Source organism: Oncorhynchus gorbuscha, linkage group LG10 (assembly GCF_021184085.1).
Source record: "Oncorhynchus gorbuscha isolate QuinsamMale2020 ecotype Even-year linkage group LG10, OgorEven_v1.0, whole genome shotgun sequence".
Taxonomy (NCBI): domain Eukaryota; kingdom Metazoa; phylum Chordata; class Actinopteri; order Salmoniformes; family Salmonidae; genus Oncorhynchus; species Oncorhynchus gorbuscha.
In genome coordinates this window covers 55,203,687-55,223,969 of record NC_060182.1, presented here as the reverse complement: position 1 = coordinate 55,223,969, position 20,283 = coordinate 55,203,687, and the positions used below count along the sequence as shown (strand labels likewise).

The following is a 20,283-nucleotide window of genomic DNA, read 5'->3' as shown; positions in this document are numbered from 1 at the left end:
ATGATGGCCTTTCTTAAATTTGCATATTCAACAATTTACAAAAAAATTAAGCTGAAATTGGGATATTATTTTAGGAATAAGGACTGTTTTTCTTTTGAAGCCAGAAGGAGGCTAGTATCAGCTACATTTATGCCTTTACTAGACTCTGGGGATATTTTCTATATGAATTCTTCTGCTCAGTGTTTGAGATCAATTGACACCCTTTACCATGGCACTTGGAGATTTATTTTAAGCAAAACCATTACGCACCACTGCACTTTGTATACCAAGGTTGGCTGACCTTCTCTAGTCACTCGTAGGCTCAGGCACTGGTATACTTTTATTTACAAAGCCAATTTGGGTTTACTACCTTTTTATTTGGGCATTTTTATTGTTCGGAAATGTGGTGGGTACTCTCTTCATTCGCTGGACTTTATCTAACTGCTAACTGTTCCAAATGTCAGAACTGAATTTGGTAAAAGGGCTTTTATGTACTCTGCGCCATCGTCTTGGAACGCCTTACAAAATACTGGAAGAACTTGTCCCAATTGGTATTTTTGAGTCACTGTTGATGATCTTGAGACTGATTCCCTGACCGGCCAATGTTTTTAATTTGCTGTTTTTGATTTTATTATACTCTTGTGAACTCTATGGTTTTTACTAGATTAATTGCAGTTTTTCATGTTGTTTGTCTGTAATTTTTGTAATGATTTGGTGCTGCCTATCTTGGCCAGGATGCTCTTGAAAAATATATTTTAAATCTCAATGAGCCCTTCCTGGTTAAATAAAGGTTAAATAAAAAAAAATGTAATCAATGCAGGGAAACTTAAATCTGTTTTACCTCATTACTATCAGCATGTTAAATGTGCAACCAGAGGGAAAACATCTAAAGACCACCTTTATTCCGCACACAGAGAAGCCTACAATGCTATTCCTCACCCTCCATTTGGCAAATCTGACCATAATTCTATCCTCCTGATGCCTGCTTACAAGCAAAAATTAAAGCAGGAAGCACCAGTGACTCGGTCAATAAAAAAAAAGTGGCCAGATGAAGCAGATGCAACAGGACTGTTGTGCTAGCACAGACTAAAATATGTTCCGATATTCTTCCAATGACATTGAGGAGTACACCACATCAGTCACTGGCTTCATCAATAAGTGCATTGATGACGTCGTCCCCACAGTGATTGTATGTACATACCTCAACCAGAAGCCATGGATTACAGGCAACATCCGCACCGAGCTAAAGGGTAGAGCTGCCGCTTTCAAGGAGCGGGACTCAAACCCGGAAGCTTATAAAAAATCCTGCTATGACCTCCGACAATCATCAAACAGGCAAAGTGTCAATACAGGACTAAGATCGAATCATACTACACCGGCTCCGATGCTCTTTGGATGTGGCAGGGTTTGCAAACTATTACAGACTTCAAAGGGAAGCACAACTGAGAGCTGCCCAGTGATACGAGGCAAGCAACACTGAAAAATGCATGAGAGCACCAGCTGTTCCAGACAACTCTGTGATCACGCTCTCTACAGCCAATGTGAGTAAGACATTTAAACAGGTCAACATTCACAAGGTTGCAGGGCCAGACGGATTACCAGGATGTGTTCTCCGAACATGAACTGACCAACTGGCAAGTGTCTTCACTGACACTTTCAACCTCTCCCTATCCGAGTCTGTAATACCAACATGTTTCAAGCAGACCCCCATAGTCCCTGTGCCCAAGAACACTAAGGTAAACGGCCTAAATGACTTCCGACCTGTAGCACGCACATCTGTCGCCATGAAGTACTTTGAAAGGCTGGTCATGGCTCACAACACCATTATCCCAGAAACCCTAGACCCACACCAATTTGCATACCGCCCCAACAGATCCACAGATGATGCAATCTCTATTGCACTCCACACTGCCCTTTCCCACATGGACAAAAGGAATATCTACAGTGGGGAGAACAAGTATTTGATACACTGCCGATGTTGCAGGTTTTCCTACTTACAAAGCATGTAGAGGTCTGTAAAAATCCAGAAAATCACATTGCATGATTTTTAAGTAATTCATTTGCATTTTATTGCATGACATAGGTATTTGATCAGGATATGCATATAATTGGTAGCATTGGATAGAAAACACTTTGAAGTTTCTAAAACTGTTAAAATAATGTCTGAGACTATAACATAATTGATATGGCAGGCAAAACCTTTTTTGGAGCTCCCAATAGGAAACGTATAATGGGAACCTATTGTTTCTATGTAAATCTATCTTCCAGATTGCAATTCCTATGGCTTCCACTAGAATGTTAAGTCTTTATTCAAGGTTTCAGGCTTGTTTTTTGAAAAACTAACAAGTATTTGGAGTATTTGTGAGAAGAGCACCGAACAATATCAGCCTTTCGGTGCACGAAGGAGAGAGCGCCTGCTTACTAATTTTTCTTTCCTATTGAAAATACTACTTTCTATATGAAATATTATAGTTTATTTACATTTTAGAGTACTCGAGGATTAATTAGAAACGTTGTTAGACTTGTTTGGACGAAGTTTAGTGGTAGCTTTTTTGACTCCTTTGTCTGTATGTTGAACGAGTGGATTACTGAAATCGATTGCAACAGATATATATTTTTAATCTCTACATGTAGGTTTCCTCATTTTAACCCGATGGAACTGGTTTGTTATCACCTGAAAATATTCATCCGTAATGATACAATTCTCCCCCCTTACCCTCCTTCTTGGCAAGAGTCTATTGTCCTGCTAATAGCCCATAATGGGTGGATGGATTAATTACAGTCATTTACCATTCTCATTCTCGGACTGGAAACGTTGTTTTCAGAGTTTACAATCCCATTTTCAAGACCTTGTTTAAAAAAATAACAATATTTTGGAGATTATTTTGTTTTCAAATTACCGAAAGTGAGCGGTTGTAATCTGAATAAAGGGAAATAGGACATTCTTGAACATAGGGTAAGACAATAGGCCCTTTTAATTTTGTCTGGCCTGCCATTCCAAATCAAATTGAATATTTTTTTCTCACATAATTTAAACAGGTCACTCTCTGCCTGACTCGCCGCCAATGCCGCCTGGCAATCAACCAAAAACACAGCATCTACCGTGGTATTCCATTCCCTGCGAGCCTATTCAAGCCATCGACTCACTGATGGTTGAACATGATTTTAGTATCTTTTGTATGACTGATGCCTTTAGTGAGAGGTCTAATGCTTTAATATTTAATAATTTCTGCCCTCCGAATTCATATTCATGATATAAATAGGCCCATGTGCGCCTTCTTCAGATGACATGGGATCACTGGCCACTTTAATAATGGAGCACTAGTCACTTTAATAATGTTTACATACTGCTTGACTCAAGTCATATGTACAGTATATACTGTTTTCTATTCTACTGTATTTAGTCAATGCCACTCCGACCATTGTTTGTCCTAATATGTATATATTTCTTAAATACATTCTTTTAATTTTAGATCTGTGTATTGTGGTGAATTGTTAGATACTACTGCACTGTTGGAGCAAAGAACACAAGCATTTCGCTACACCTGTAATAACATCTGCTAAATCAAATCAAATGTATTTATATAGCCCTTCGTACATCAGCTGATATCTCAATGTGCTGTACAGAAACCCCAAACAGCAAGCAATGCAGGTGTAGAAGCACTTTAATAATAATAAATATGTGTATGTGACCAATAAAATGTGATTTGATTTGAGATTAAGGGTCATAGTGAAAAAGGGCCATAGTAAAATAGACAGTATTTTAGTGATTTAAAAACTCAGCTAGATGTGCCTCCCAACTCATTCAGAAAAAGTTGGACTTGAACAAGTAGGGTCAAAAAAAAAAAAAAAAAAAAAACTAATCATGCCTAAAAATAGTTTTCTAAAACACGCAATCAATACGTAATTAAATATTTATGCTGATAATGTTCTGAGGCTTATATTTTGGTGCATTAAAGCGCAGGCTGCTGATGAAAACAGAGCTGTGAGTGTCAGCAAACATTAAATTTGAAGTCAGTTAACTTAATAATGGGATCTTACTTTGGACGAATTGGATAATGATTATGGTACACACACGTGACAATTATTTCACACGTAATGTGAGAAGGTGCTATATTGGCCCCTTGAGGTGGGATGATGGAAATGTGGGGTAGAAAATAACTAAATGCAGGACCCTAACATGTGCGCAAGTGTTGCAAAATAAATGTACACATACATGTTATTCAATCATTGCACCCACACCGCCCGCGTGCCTCAGCGAGCGTCTGAGTGGCCAGGCGCTAAAATAAAAAATGGTTTCTATTTGTGACGCTCGACGCACTGCAAGTCCGACCTCTCCCATCTCCTCATTGGTTTTTAGGAGCATATATACCCACGTGGGTGATTGAAAGATGAGCCTGACGTCCCCACTCCGAAGGAAGTAAAACGGTAAACAAATTATCTGTGGATTACTTGTGGAGTAGAGGACCTTGTGCATTTCAGGTAAAATAACATACAATGTTTATATACCAGGACAAATTAACTAGCAGCAGCAAGCTACCTGGCTAAAGTGCCATAAATGTTAAAAGCTTTTTGACCTGTCCCCAAATTAATAGAATTGGTTCAGAGTTTGCTTTGAGATTTCAACCTGCGTGTCCTGATCACTTCTTGTGTGGGTGAACAAGAACAATGGGGAATATTCTCATGTCACTGTACACACGCATAACATATGGTTCTGCACCAAATGTGCATGCGTATTTCAGTCAGCCACGTTGGGTGGGGAAACTCAGATTTGGTTGCAAATAAAGTAATTGTATTAGCGTGAAAATAAACAAAAACTAGGCTAAGAGATGTGTACCTTTCCCAAGTACATTTTCATGCTAAATTAATTCATAAAATATATAGAAAGCACTCACAACATGGTAAAACCTACTTTCAGTGTCTCTCCACCAAACACTGGGTTAATTGTGCGTTTCTTGATGGAGGTCTTCTTCTTGCTATGGCGGGATTTGTCAGGGTGGAGGTAGGTCTTCACATATCTGCACAGGAAACAGGAGTTATGCTGTTAAAGGAGTAGTTCACTATTTTACGATAGACTACTTTCAGGGTGAGGAACTATGGGCTAAAATAAACTCACGTTTTCTTTAAAACAACCACTACAAATTTCAGCCACCACAAGCTAGCAATCAATGGATGTGATGGGGACATGTGAGCATGTAAAAAAATGATAATGTCAAAATCACCTGAAATCAAATAAACTCCATATTTGGTTTGATGTTACTTAAAGGTGATTTGTCTCACATGCCCCCATAACTTCCATTGATTGTTAGGTTGTGGTGGCTAAAGTTAGCTGAAGTTTGTAGGGTCTCACAGTTGGATTACAGTTTCTCCTGACCCATAGACTACTTTCTAACATCAAGTTGTACAATAGTATTGATGCCAATAGTATTGATGCCATGAGTATACTATACTATTGATGCCATCAATAGTATTGATGCCATGAGAGACGAGTCATCTTGTATTCTACACAGCAATGACCATAGTTTAAAGCTCCTTTCCCATTCTAACCCCTTAAAAATATTTAACATAAACTGATCTAATACTCTACTAAATACTTATTTTTGGCTCATATTTATTTTTTAAAACCTGTTGTAGGTTCTGGAGACCCCAATTAAAGATGCAGTATGTAACTTTTTGGGTGACTTGACCAAATTCACATAGAAATGTAAATTATAGATCAATGTCATTCTCATTGAAAGCAAGTCTAAGAAGCCGTACATCTGTTCTATGTGCACTATTTCTCGTTTTTGGGTCTTAAGTTTTGTGCAAACAGCTGAAAATACAATATATTGGGTTATGAAAAATATATTTCACAGCAGATTAGATGGTACAATAATTCTCTGCACTGTACTTGCTTGTTTGGTCACATAAATTGAAATTAGGCTAACTATTAGAATTTTAGCAACCAAGAAATGGCAGAACGATTTCTGCATAGTGTATCTTTAAAAAACCTGTTTTAACTACTATAATATTGGTCTAAATTTCTGTGCCTATGTGCATGCATGCGTGGTGTGTTGAGATTACGGGTCAGTGCGCTGCTTGCGAGGGTTGGCGTAGGCAAGGTCCTGACACTGCTCCACTGTGACGATCAGCTCCTCTGCATTTCTGTACCTTAGCGAGAACTCTACTGCCCCCTGGACAGTCACACTCCCAAAGTCCCCCGCCTCACTGTACACACTCAGAAGACTGCCAGTGCGCTGACAAAAAGAGGACAGGAGAAGGACATTTCAAAGCTACTCATTTGGATACAAAGCATGTTCTTCAGGCGTCATTTTGGAAATGGAAGGATTATCAAACACAACCATATTAACCTCTACAGGATCGATGCCCCCCCGGTTGTAAGTAACGAGAACATTTCCCAGTACATAGACATATGTGATATGGACAGAAAGCTTAAATTCTTGTTTATCTAACTGCACTGTCCAATTAACAGTAGCTATTACAGTGAAAGAATGCCATGCTATTGTTTGAGGGGAGTGCTCAATTATGAACTTGAAAATGTATTAATAAATCAATTAGGCGCATTTGGGTAGTCTTGATAGAACATTCTGAACAAAAATGCAATCAGTCCAAAACTTTGCAGGTGCACTGCAGCGATCTAGTGGCCAAAATCGAGATTGCGCCTAACCTAGAACAGTACATTGTGACCGTTTCTCTTGCATTTCAAGGATGAAGGGGAAAAATGCATGTTTTTGTGTCATCTTTACCAGATCTAATGTGTTCTCCTACATTCCTTTCACATTTCCGCAAACTTCAAACTGTTTCCTTTCAAATGGTATCAAGAGTATGCATTTGAAAAAAAGGGTTAAGCCTCACTATCAGTATTTCACAACTTTTTGGGGAAGATTATAAATAAAACAATCATTTTGGGGGGGGGGTTTAAGTAATCATTGCAATAGTTTAAAAACATGATGCAATTATGAACGGCAAAATCAAGAGCTGTGTCAAGTATTTTGAAAAGGCATACAGTATGATTGTATTTTTGCACAATTATCACCTTTGATGTTTTTTCTAACAAATATTTCACGGGACAGCTAATATCTTGCTATTCAAGCCATATCTTCCAAAACGACTACAATATGTTGTTGAAAATGGTAGCTTTATGGTAACTGTCCATAAAATGGTCCTACCCCAGTGAGGCCCAAAGCAATGGAGCCATAACCTCTTCTTGCAGAGAATTCAGACCCATAGCTGGAGACAGAGCTGCAGTCATCATCTGAGTCCAGACCCTCATCCTGAAGAGGGTCAGAGTTCGAGTAAAAATCAAGGAAGGAATATGAAAGCCATCAGCCGGTGTGTGCATGTATGTGATAATATTTTTTCAAAATGCAACATTTCATGTATTTAGACAATTTAATGGACATGAATGAAAGGCATCAGAGTGTGTGCGTGCATGTTTTAAAGAGTGAAAACATCCATCTTTCTGGTTGTTTATATGTCAGTACTACTAAACTCCCACAAGTGAAAGCCATTATTCAGAATATGTACATAAACAGTCTAAAAATGCATTTATTAATCTGTTTTGTTGAAAATGTATTTTAATGTCTAACCTCCCTGGTGTCCATAGGTGTAACATCCACTGAAGGGGGTTCCTGAGACGTAGCTGGGTGCTCTAAGCCAGAAAAAAAACACACAAAAAAAACAACCGTTTGTCATTTGGTTTCCTCAATTGGCATGTGAACTTCCTTGATTGAAAACATCTGCAGATGCGAAGTGTCAGATACAGTACATTCGGAAAGTATTCAGACCCCTTGACTTTTCCCATATTTTGTTATCTCATCAATCTACACACAATACCCCATAATGACAAAGCAAAAACAGTTTTAGAAATTATTGCAAATGTATAAATTATGTAAAAAACGTAAAAATCACATTTACATAACCATGCAGACCCTTTATTCAGTACTTTGTTGAAGAACCTTTGGCCTCGAGTCATCTTGGGTATGACGCTACATGCTTCCCACACCTGTATTTGGGGAGTTTTTCCCATTCTTCTCTGCAGATCCTCTCAAGCTCAGGTTGGATGGATGGGGAGCGTCGCTGCACAGCTATTTTCAGGTCTCTCCAGAGATGTTTGAACGTGTTCAAGTCCGGGCTCTGGCTGGGCCACTCAAGGACATTCAGAGACTTGTCCCAAAGCCACTAATGTGTTGTCTTGGCAGTGTGCTTAGGGTCGTTGACCTGTTGGAAGGTGAACCTTCACCCCAGTTTGAGGTCTGGAGCAGGTTTTCATCAAGGCCCTCAACTTCCGGACTCATCTCAGTGCTATTGTTCTGTTTGTTGCTACTTGGCTATCAGCCAGACTTTTCAGTTTTTACTTTTAATACATTTACCAAAGTCTTAGTTTTTTCATTCAACTTTTTCACCCCGGACGCTTTATCTGGACATGGTTCTACAGGACCTCCATCGGCAGAAGCTAAGTAGTAACATTTACACTATGCCATCTAATTGCAGTCACTGTACTCATCCTATACAGGAGAACTATCGCCTTATGGTGAGGATAGGTGTGTTGCAAGCACAGCTTCAGATGCAATCGTTAGGCAAGGACAATTTAAGTGTAGGAAAGGATGAAACAACATGTGTGCCACCAGTAAGTAAATATAGTAGTATAAACCCCCCCACACAGTTCTCGCAGCTGGACAATTTTCTCAAGGCTCCTGGAAATAAATGTTGTTGGCACACTCAACAGGTGTCGCTCATTCAGCCGACAGAAACTTTCAACTGGTTCTCCCCGTTAAGCAACGAGTATTAGACTTAAAAATAATTACCCAACGATCATACACTGTCTACCAGGGGGCAGAGCTATCAAACATAAAACCTAATCTGAAGATGGTGCTGGCTAAGGCTAAAACTGGCGAATGTAGAGAGTATAGTGATAGTGTTTTACCACGTCGGCACCAATGTTAGGATGAAACAGAGGTCACCAAGCTCAACATAGCTTCCGTGTGTAAATCAGCTACAAAGATGTGTCAGCATTGAATAATTGTCTCTTAAGGGAAGTGATGAGCTCTACAGCTGACACTCACAACTCAATCGCTGGTTGAATATTGTTTTCTGCCCCTCCCTCTTTCTGGGACTCACCCATAAAAAGGACCAAGCCTGGCCTGCTGAGGAGTGACGGACTCCATCCTAGCTGGAGGGGTGCTCTCATCTTATCATCTATGAACATAGACAGGGCTCTAACTCCTCTAGCTTCACAATGAGATAGGCAGCAGGCTGTTAGCCAGCCTGTACTTTAGTAGAGTCTGCCACTAGCACAGTCAGTGTAGTCAACTCAGCTATCCCCATCGGGACCGTGTCTGTGCCTCAATCTAGGTTGAACAAAATAAAACATGGCGGTGTTCGCCTTAGTAATCTCACTGGAACGAAGACCTCCGTTCCTGTCATTATTGAAAGAGATTGCGATATCTCACATCTCAAAATATGGTTACTTAATCAATTCCAATGCAGTCAATGAACTAATCACTGACCATAATCTTGATGTGATTGGCCTAACTGAAACATGGCTAAAGTGTTAAATGAGGCCTCTCCTCCTGGTTACACTAGTGACCATATCCCTGTGGATCCCGCAAAGGCGGGGGTAATACTGCATTTTCGTCTTTTGAGCTTCTAGTCGGCTAGAGTGTTGAACTAGGTGGCAAGATTGAATCCCTGAGCTGACAAGGTAAAAGTCTGTTGTTCTGCCCCTGAGCAAGGAAGTTAACCCACTGTTCCTAGGCTGTGATTGAAAATAAGAATGGCTTCTTAACTGATTTGCCTAGTTAAATAAAGGTTTTAAAAAACTCATGAAATCTATGCAGCCTATTCAATCACTTTCTATAGCTACTCTCTACAGGCCTACTGTGCATTATACAGCATTCCTCAGTGAGTTTCCTGAATTACTATTGGACCTTGAAGTCATGGCAGATATTCACATTTTTGGTGACTAATATTTACATGAAAAAGTCCACAGACCCATTTCAAAAGCTTTCATGGCCATCATCAAATTAATGCGTTTTGTCCAACGTGTTTCCGGACCTACGCATTGCCACAGTCATACTCTGGACCTAGTTTTGTCCCATGGAATAAATGTTGTGGATCTTAATTTTTTTCCTCATAATCCTGGACTATCGGACAGCCATTTTATTATGTTTGCAATCACAACAAATAATCTGCTCAGACCTCAACCAAGTATAATCAAAAGTGGTGCTATAAATTCATGAACAACCCAAAGATTCCTAGATGTCCATCCAGACTCCCTCCACCTACCCAAGGAAGTCGGAGTACAAAAGTCGGTTAACCTCCTAACTGAGGATCTTAATTTAACCTTGCGTAATACCCTAGATGCAGTCACACCCTTAAAATCAAAAATCATTTGTCACAAGAAATTTGCTCCCTGGTTTACAGAAAATACCTGAGCCCTGAAGCAAGCTTCCCGAAAATTGGAACGGAAATGGTGCTCCACCAAACTAGAAGTTTTCCGACTGGCTTGGAAAGACTGTACCGTGCAATATCGAAGAGCCCTCAGTGCTGCTCGATCATCCTATTTTTCCAAACTAATTGAGGAGAATAAGAACTCAAATGTAGCATAAGAACTAAGAAGCAGCATTCAACAAGAGAGGATAGCTTTCACTTCAGCAGTGATAAATTCATGAACTTCTTTGATGAAAAGATCATGATCATCAGAAAGCAAATTACAGATACCACTTTGAATCTGCGTATTTCTCCAAAGCTCAGATGTCCTGAGTCTACACAGAACTGCCAGGACCTAGGATCAATAGAGGCACTCAACATTTTTGATCCTGTCTCTCTTGACACATTCATGAAAATAGTCATGGCTTCTAAACCTTCAAGCTGTATACTGGACCCCATTCTAACTACTGAAAGTGCTACTGCCTGTGCTTGGCCCTCCTATGTTGACCATAATAAATGGCTCCCTATCCTCCGGATGTGTACCAAACTCACTAAAAGTGGCAGTAATAAAGCCTCTTTTGAAAAAGCCTAACCTTGACCCGGAATCTTAAAAAAAAAACTATTGGCCAATATTGAATCTCTCATACCTCTCAAAAATGGTTGAAAAAGCTGTTACGCGGGAACTCACTGCCTTCCTGAAGAGAAATAATGCATCGAAATGCTTCAGTTTGCTTTTAGAGCCCATCATAGCACTCAGACAGCACTCTGCCAAATGCATTTGTTAGTTTCGCCATCCCTCAAGTTTCCATTTTAGTACCACTATTGTTTTCACTATATATTCTACCTCTCGGTGACACAATGTCAACTTTCACGGCTATGCGGATGACACACAGCCATACGTTTCGATGAAACATGGTGAAGCCCCAAAATTGCCTACCCTGGAAACCTGTGTTTCAAACATAAGGAAGTGGACGGAGGCAAATGTTTTACTTTTAAACTCGGAAAAAACAGAGATGCTAGTTTTAGGTTCCAATAAACAAAGAGATCGGCTGTTGGATCTGACAATTAATCGTGATGGTTGTACAGTCATCTCAAATAAAACTGTGCACCCTGATTTCTCCTTTGATGAACAAATCAAGAATATTTCAAGGATAGCTTTTTTCCATCTTTGTGACATTGCAAAAATCATTTACTTTTTGTCCAGAAATTATGCAGAAAAGCTAATCAATGTTTTTGTCACTTCTAGATTAGACACTGCAATGCTCTACTCTCCGGCTACCGGATAAAGCACTAAATAACTTCAGTTAGCGCTAAACACGGCTGCTAGAATCCTGACTAGAGCTAAACACGGCTGCTAGAATCCTGACTAGAACCAAAACATTTGATCATTTTACAATGCTAGCCTCTCTTCATTGACTTCCAGTTAAGGCTAGGGCTGATTTCAAGATTATACTGCTAACCTACAAAGCATTACATGGGTTTTCTCCTTCCTATCTCTCCGATTTGGTCCTGCCGTACATACCTACAGTACACATATGCTACAGTCACAAGACGCAGGCCTCCTTATTGTCCCTAGAATTTATACAGCTGGAGGCAGGGCTTTCTCCTATAGAGCTCCATTTTTTATGGAATGATCTGCCTATCCATGTGAGAGATGCAGACTCGGTCTCAATCTTTAAGTCTTTACTGAAGACTCATCTCTTCTGTAGGTCCTATGATTGAGTGTAGTCAGGCCCAGGGGTGCGAAGGTGAACAGCAAGGCACTGGAGCGACAAACTGCCCTTGCCGTCTCTGCCTGGCCGGCTCCCCTTTCTCCACTGGGATTCTTTGCCTCTGACCCAGTGACTAGTGACTGGCTTACTAGTGTTCTTCCATGCCGTCCCTCTGAGGGGTGAGTCACTTGAGTGGGTTGAGTCACAGACGTGATCATCCTGTCTGGGTTTGCGCCACCCGGGCTCGTGCGGTGGAGGAGAACTTTGTGGGGTGTATTCAGCCTTGTCTCAGGGTAGTAGGTTGGTGGTCTGTTGATATCCCTCTAGTGGAGTGGGGGCTGTGCTTTGGCAAAGTGGGTGGGGGCTATATCCTGCCTGTGAGGGTATCATCGGACCGGGCTCCAGTGTCCCCTGACCCACCCGTCTCAGTCTCCAATATCTATGCTGCAATATTCTATGTGCCGGGGAGCTAGGGTCAGTTTGTTATATGTGGGGTATCTGATGTCCTGTATGAATTTAAGTTTGTTCCTTCTAATTCTCTCTCTCCCTCTCAAAGGACCAACGCCCTAGGATCATGCCTCAGGACTACCTGGCCTTATGACTCCTGGCTGTCCCCAGTCCACCTGGTGCTGCTGCTCCAGTTTCAACTGTTCTGCCTGCTTCTAGGGAACCCTGATCTGTTCACCAACGTGCTTCCTTGTCCCGGACTTGCTGTTTTCGACTCTCGCTCTCTACCGCACCTGCTTTCTCAACCTCTGAATGCTCAGATATGAAAAGCCAACTAACATTTACTCCTCCTGACCTGTTGCACCATCTACAACCACTGTGATTATTATTTGACCCTGCTGGTCATCTATGAATGTTTGAACATCTTGAAGAACAATCTGGCTTTAAATGGCCATGTACTATTATAATCTCTACCTGGCACAGAAAGAAGAGGACTGGCCAATGAGCCTCATTCCTCTCTAGGTTTCTTCCCAAGTTCCTGCATTTCTAGGGACATTTTCCCAGCCACCGTGCTTCTACATCTGCAATGCTTGCTGTTTGAGGTTTTAGGCTGGTTTTCGGTATTGCATTTTGTGATGTCTGCTGATGTAAAAAGGGCTTTATAAATAAATGTGATTGATTGTACTTTGCTCCGTTCATCTTTCCCTCGATCCTGACTAGTCTCCCAGTCCCTGTCGCTAAAAAACATCCCCACAGCATTTGTTGGTACACAATCCTGCCTCGGAGCCCTACGAACTATTCCTTGGCTTGGTTTTTGATCTGTCATGCACTTTCAACTGTGGGAACTTATACAGAAAAGTGTGTGCCTTTCCAAATCATGTCCAATTAATTGAATTTACCACAGGTGGACTCCAATCAAGTTGTAGAAACATCTCATGGATGATCAATGGAAACACGATGCACCTCAGCTCAATTTCGAGTCTCATCGCAAATGGTCTGAATACTTATGTAAATAAGGTATTTCTGTTTTTAATTTTAATAGATTTGCAAACATTTCTAAAAACCTGTTTTTGCTTTGTCATTATGGGGTATTGTGTGTAGATTGATGAGGAAATTGTTTCATTTAATCAATTTTAGAATAAGGCTGTAATGTAACAAAATGTGGAAAAAAGGAAGGGGTCTGAACACATTCCGAATGTACTGTACACACACACACACACACACACACACACACACACACACACACACACACACACACACACACACACACACACACACACACACACACACACACACACACACACACACACACACACACACACACACACATATATACATACATACATACAGTACCAGTCAAAAGTTTGAACACACCAACTCATTCAAGGGATTGAAGGGGATTGAAAATATGGTGCTGTACAACGTGACCGTTTCCACACTAATTGTAGGCTAAACAATACCCAAACAGAGATTCAGTGAAAATAAAAAATCTAATTGATTTATCAAGACCAGTCCCCATGCTTGTCTCAGAGCATCATAAAACGGTGCTGAAATAGTTGACCACACGTTTGTAGGCTATTGTTTCAAATTCTATTATAACAATTGGATGACTTTGGGTGTTCCATTAAGAAATCTTAAAAGAACTCCACCACAGAGAAAGGAGCCTTGAATAATTAAACATGTCGGTAAAATACTGTTAGACTTGGAGATTATGGTCACGGACAGTGCTATTCGCCTGTGTTACGCCAAACGTCAAAGTCCAGGAAAATGAACAGGTACAGTAATACTGTAATGCTAAAAATAATGTTTAAATAAATAGAGATGGTTGGTCTTTAACTGTATGCTGCACATTTTTACATTGTATTCCATTTACAGCGAGACTGTTAAAACCAACTCACTGATGGTTGAAGATGATGAGCGACTGGCAAATTTTTATTTTACCTTTATTTAACTAGGCAAGATCAGTTAAGAACAAATTCTTATTTTCAATGACGGCCTAGGAACAGTGGGTTAACTGCCTGTTCAGGGGCAGAACGACAGATTTGTACCTTGTCAGCTCTGGGGTTTGAACTTGCAACCTTCCGGTTACTAGTCCAACGCTCTAACCACTAGGCTATTCTGCAGTCTGGAATCTGCTGGCATCACAGTACAACATCAACATCGCTCTAATCAATCAGAAGACAGTTGAATAAACTTAAGTGGACTTATGGAAAGGCTCTGTAACACATATTGTATATCAGGGTTCGTCAACTAGGTGTGGCCTCAGGACAATTTTTTTTCTGACGATACTCAGCTGGCCAGAACATAATATGTATGTAATATTAGCATAATTAATTGGCCTACACTACATATTTAACATGTTTAACACATATGATTAGTACATAATAAATTCAGTGACAATAAGATAATGTTGATCTGATTACGCTCATAACATCACTGTCTCTTTTCAATTATTATTTTTTGTCTCTGTGCGTGATTGGTGGGGAAAAACACGTCTACAGTATGTAGCTTATTGTAGGCTACACTACAAAGTCAACATTTGTTCAGAACAATTTGCTTAATAGCAAGACAAAAGGTCGCTCTCAAAAAGTATCAAGAAGATAGATAGATTATGAATATCGAAGTTTCAGTGAAGGATGTACAGAGAGATAGGCGTTCATCGCTCCATCTTTTCCCAATGCCAAGCCAGTGTGTCTTATTTGCAATGAAAATATCGCTGTTTGAATTATTTGCAATCTCAGACGTAATTCTGAATTGAAGCATTGAACTTTCAGTGGCCTTCCCGCCCCATACAGAGGCCGCAGAAACATTGAATCGTTAACTGCAAGCTGCAACCACAGCTTTTTTTGCGGAATAAATCTGCAGTTACAAGGAAGGGGGAAACAGCTGTGGACATGGTGGAGAAATTTGAGGCCTTTACTAGGAAGCTTAGGTTGTTCGATTTGGACTTGTCATCTGGAAAGCTACTGCACTTCAGCACACTGAAGAAACGACAGGCTGAGGGACCAGACTGCACCATTGTCACAGAGGTGATGGAAGATTCCATCGAGCATGGACAATTTATCCACCAGATTTGAAGACTACAGCATGCCCAAGGATATCATTGCGTTTGTACGTTATCCTCTCACAGTGTGGAGAATTTTCCTCCCTTGCTAAGAAAACAATATCTTCGCTGGATGAGGCCACAATTCAAACTGAGCTGATTGAATTCCAGACATCGAGCCAAATCAGGGATGCGCTCAGGAGTGCCGAGTCCCTGTGTGTGTTGTGGGTGTCATGCTCAGAGGAATACAGTACAAAAAAGAAACTTGCATTTCATGTGCTAACAATGTTTGGATTGACTTACACCTGTGAGTCCTCATTTTCCTTTATGAGCGCAATATAGAGTCATGACAGGAACCGGCTTTCACGTAAGTCAATCAAGGACTGCCTGCATATCAAAATCACATCCATCCATCAAACCAAACATCCACAAGATTTTGTCCGAGGGGAAATGCAACTTTTCTCATTGAATAAGTAACTTAGTGGCCTATATGACTGTATTTAGTAAATACTAATATTATTGTGAGAGCTTATCCAGGGATATTTACATTTCAAGCTGACAGTATGTTCTGTTTGTTCGGTCGTTACAGAGCTGGCTATCCCGAGAGACACTTTTTTCCGTTAAATTATTGTTTTATGTAGGATGCTATATTTTTGACGAGTTGCAATTGGAAGTAGGCCTAATAAAAAAAATCCTACTTCTATTAGGCTGTTAAGCCTCGCAGCCTACCTCAGCCAGTTAAGTTATTTTATATAGGTCTAGGCTCCAAGGAAATAGACTCAAATTAAGCCCCCTTGTTCTTTGTAAAGTCAAATTCAAATGAAGATTATTGATTATTGAATTGCTCGAATGGTGTAGGTTTTCTCCATCGGTTGGTGTTCAACACTTGCATAACAAGTTAGATAGATTTTCCGCACCAGGCACGGTTCATCTCCTATTGATTGCACTGCGGTTGCAACATTACGTTTGAGCAGCACAAAACGGTCCGCTGCCTGCTTTGTTAGTTGGCTGTCTCCTGCATTCTCTCTCATCATGAATGAAGTTAAAGTGTAACTTTTTTATTATTTAAGTATGGTGACTTCCTTCTTGGATGATTGCATTTAGGAGTATTTTTTATTTTATTTTTTATGAAAACAATTTTCATGATTATTTTGGGGGACAAATAATATTGCCGCCAGTTGTTTTCTAGAAATTCAATTGAACCTTTATTTAAACTAGGCAAGAACTAAGAACACATTCTTATTTACAATGATGGCCTACCCGTGCAAAACCCAGATGACGCTGGGCCAATTGTGCACAGCACCACTCGGGAGCCATGACCAATATATATATAAACTGCTAAAGAAAATAAAGGGAACACTAAAATAACATCCTAGATCTGAATGAATGAAATATCCTTAATAAATACTTTTTGCTTTACATAGTTGAATGTGCTGACAACAAAAATCACGCAAAAATTATCAATGGAAATCAAATTGATCAACCCATGGAGGTCTGGATTTGGAGTCACACTCAAAATTAAAGTGGAAAACCACACTACAGGCTGATCCAACTTTGATGTAATGTCCTTAAAACAAGTCAAAATGAGGCTCAGTAGTGTGTGTGTGGCCTCCACGTGCCTGTATGACCTCCCTACAATGCCTGGGCATGCTCCTGATGAGGTGGCGGATGGTGTCCTGAGGGATCTCCTCCAAGACCTGGACTAAAGCATCCACCAACTCCTGGACAGTCTGTGGTGCAACGTGGCGTTGGTGGATGGAGCGAGACATGATGTCCCAGATGTGCTCAATTGGATTCAGGTCCGGGGAACGGGCGGGCCGGTCCATAGCATCAATTACTTCATTTACATTTACATTTAAGTCATTTAGCAGACGCTCTTATCCAGAGCGACTTACAAAACTTCCTCTTGCAGGAACTGCTGACACACTCCAGCCATATGAGGTCCAGCATGGTCTTGCATTAGGAGGAACCCAGGGCCAACCGCACCAGCATATGGTCTCACAGGGCGTCTGAGGATCTCATCTCGGTACCTAATGGCAGTCAGGCTACCTCTGGTGAGCACCTGGAGGGCTGTGCGGCCCCCCAAAGAAATGCCACCCCACACTATGACAGACCCACCGCCAAACCAGTCATGCTGGAGGATGTTACAGGCAGCAGAACGTTCTCCAAGGCGTCTCCAGACTGTCACATGTGCTCAGTGTGAACCTGCTTTCATCTGTGAAGAGCACAGGGCGCCAGTGGCGAATTTGCCAATCTTGGTGTTCTCTGGCAAATGCCAAACGTCCTGCACGGTGTTGGGCTGTAAGCACAACCCCCACCTGTGGACGTCGGGCCCTCATACCACCCCATGGAGTCTGTTTCTGACCGTTTGAGCAGACACATGCACATCTGTGGCCTGCTGGAGGTCATTTTGCAGGGCTCTGGCAGTGCTCCTCCTGCTCCTCCTTGCACAAAGGCGGAGGTAGCGGTCCTGCTGCTGGGTTGTTGCCCTCCTACGGCCTCCTCCACGTCTCCTGATGTACTGGCCTGTCTCCTGGTAGCGCCTCCATGCTCTGGACACTACGCTGACAGACACAGCAAACCTTCTTGCTCCAGCTCGCATTGATGTGCCAACCTGGATGAGCTGCACTACCTGAGCCACCTGTGTGGGTTGTAGACTCCGTCTCATGCTACCACTAGAGTGAAAGCGCCGCCAGCATTCAAAAGTGACCAAAACATCAGCCAGGAAGCATAGGAACTGAGAAGTGGTCTTTGGTCACCACCTGCAGAACCACTCCTTTATTGGGGGTGTCTTGCTAATTGCCTATAATTTCCACCTGTTGTCTATTCCATTTGCACAACAGCATGTGAAATGTATTGTCAATCAGTGTTGCTGCCTAAGTGGACAGTTTGATTTCACAGAAGAGTGATTGACTTGGAGTTACATTGTGTTGTTTAAGTGTTCCCTTTATTTTTTTGAGCAGTGTATATATATTTTTCAAAACATTAACCACGTGTGTAGGTAGATGTGAAAGGTTGATACAAATGATTTGTTGTAAGTTGGGGAGTTGTTTTTTTTTTCACACCTACAGTAGCCGAGCTATTAGACTATCCTTTTGTAAAGGTTGAAGAGTCTATTGTCCTGCTAATAACACATCCAAGAAACATTGTTTGCAGAATTCACAACCTGCTACGCTTGTGAAAAACATAATGCCTCCAGCTGTCCATCACTACTGTAAATAAAAACACAGAATATCTAAGGGGCTTTTATATAATTATAATGCAGAGTTAATAATAATACTAATACTTTTCCCCCCTTCCACTTGTTGAACGTTCCACTTGATAATTTAAAAAAAAATCAATTAATATATTTGAGTTTAACCACAATATTTGTTGTATTATTTTTCTGGTGGATTAAACAAAATAACAATATTTTGGAGATGATTTTGTTTTCAAATTACTGAAAGTGAGCGATTGTAATCGGAATATAGGGAACAAGGCCATTCTTGAACATGGGGTGAGACATTCTTACTAATTTGCAAATAATGCCAGTTTGTTATTTAGAAAAATGTATTTTTGTTTTTAGAGGGAGAGAAACCAAAAGCCCACCGTGCCTATGTTTTGGACAAGGACATCCTGGCCGGCCAAACCCTCCCCTAACATGGACAACGCTGGAATTGTACGTCCCCTCATGGGTCTCCCGGTCACGGCCAGCCGGGTATAGAACCAGCATCTGTAGCAACGCAGTTTACACTGCGATGCAGTGTCTTAGACCGCTGAGCCACTTGGGAGGCCCCATCCACAAAGTATTTCATGCTGATCAATTGCATTGCACAAAGTATCAAAATACTACTTAAACAGAGAAATTCAAATTCATTATTAGGAGATATGCTGGACCCTATGTCAGCGTTTTTTTGGGACCACATCGTGTCTATTGTCCTGCTAATAGCCCTTGTGAAAAACGTGTGTTCGAAAACATTTTTCTCCCTTCCACTTGCCTCTTCCATTAATTTAGTATTTTTATCAAGGAATCCTGTACAGTATATGCTTTATCTGCCATTTCGCAGGTGCATGAGTTTGAGTTAAAAATATCTTCCCAACAATTTAGTTAAGTGATAAGTATCATTGCCATTCCAAATAAAATGTTATATTTTTTGCTCAAATAATTTAGCAGGTCATTCTCCGCCTGAATCTCCGCCAATGACGTGACTCTCTGCCAATAGTTACATTTAGAGGATTGGAGGATTCTAAATGTCAACCTTTAAATGCTTTATTATCCACATGTTTAAAGTGCGTGTGGGAGACGAAGAGAATGCATTTGTTTGTTAGGGTTTTCAGGAGGAACAGAAAATTGCGAGTCAATTCCATGCCATGGAATCACTTCAACTATTTTGCAATCTATGTCTCTCCGCCAATAATTACATTTAGAGGATTGGAGGATTCTAAAATAATATCTAAGGGGCATTTTTTGTTTGGGCAAATCTGGTCTGTGAGTATATATAATAATAATAAAAATAATAATAATAATAGCTTTGTAAATAAGGATGCATTATGAAAGGATAATGTCATGCGCAAGAGACGGTGGGAGTATTGCTCATTTTAGAGACTATAATACTCTATCCACGGCATCCAGGTCAGGATAACCACAGAGAACTAACTGGAATATAATTACATAACATTTTTGTTTCTCTT

At 40.7% G+C, this 20,283-nt stretch overlaps 1 protein-coding gene across 2 annotated transcripts in view; it reads right to left on the bottom strand.

Moving 5' to 3' along the window:
* Positions 1-20,283, bottom strand: part of si:ch211-266g18.6 (synaptotagmin-like protein 1) — an 85,967-nt gene that overhangs the window by 56,618 nt on the left and 9,066 nt on the right. For both annotated transcript variants that reach the window (XM_046366402.1, XM_046366401.1), the window contains exons 7-10: positions 7,569-7,630; positions 7,149-7,253; positions 6,043-6,215; positions 4,892-4,997 (exon numbers count right to left, since the gene is read on the bottom strand). In XM_046366402.1, the coding sequence (XP_046222358.1) occupies positions 4,892-4,997; positions 6,043-6,215; positions 7,149-7,253; positions 7,569-7,630 (446 nt within the window). The remainder of the gene's footprint in view (positions 1-4,891; positions 4,998-6,042; positions 6,216-7,148; positions 7,254-7,568; positions 7,631-20,283) is intronic.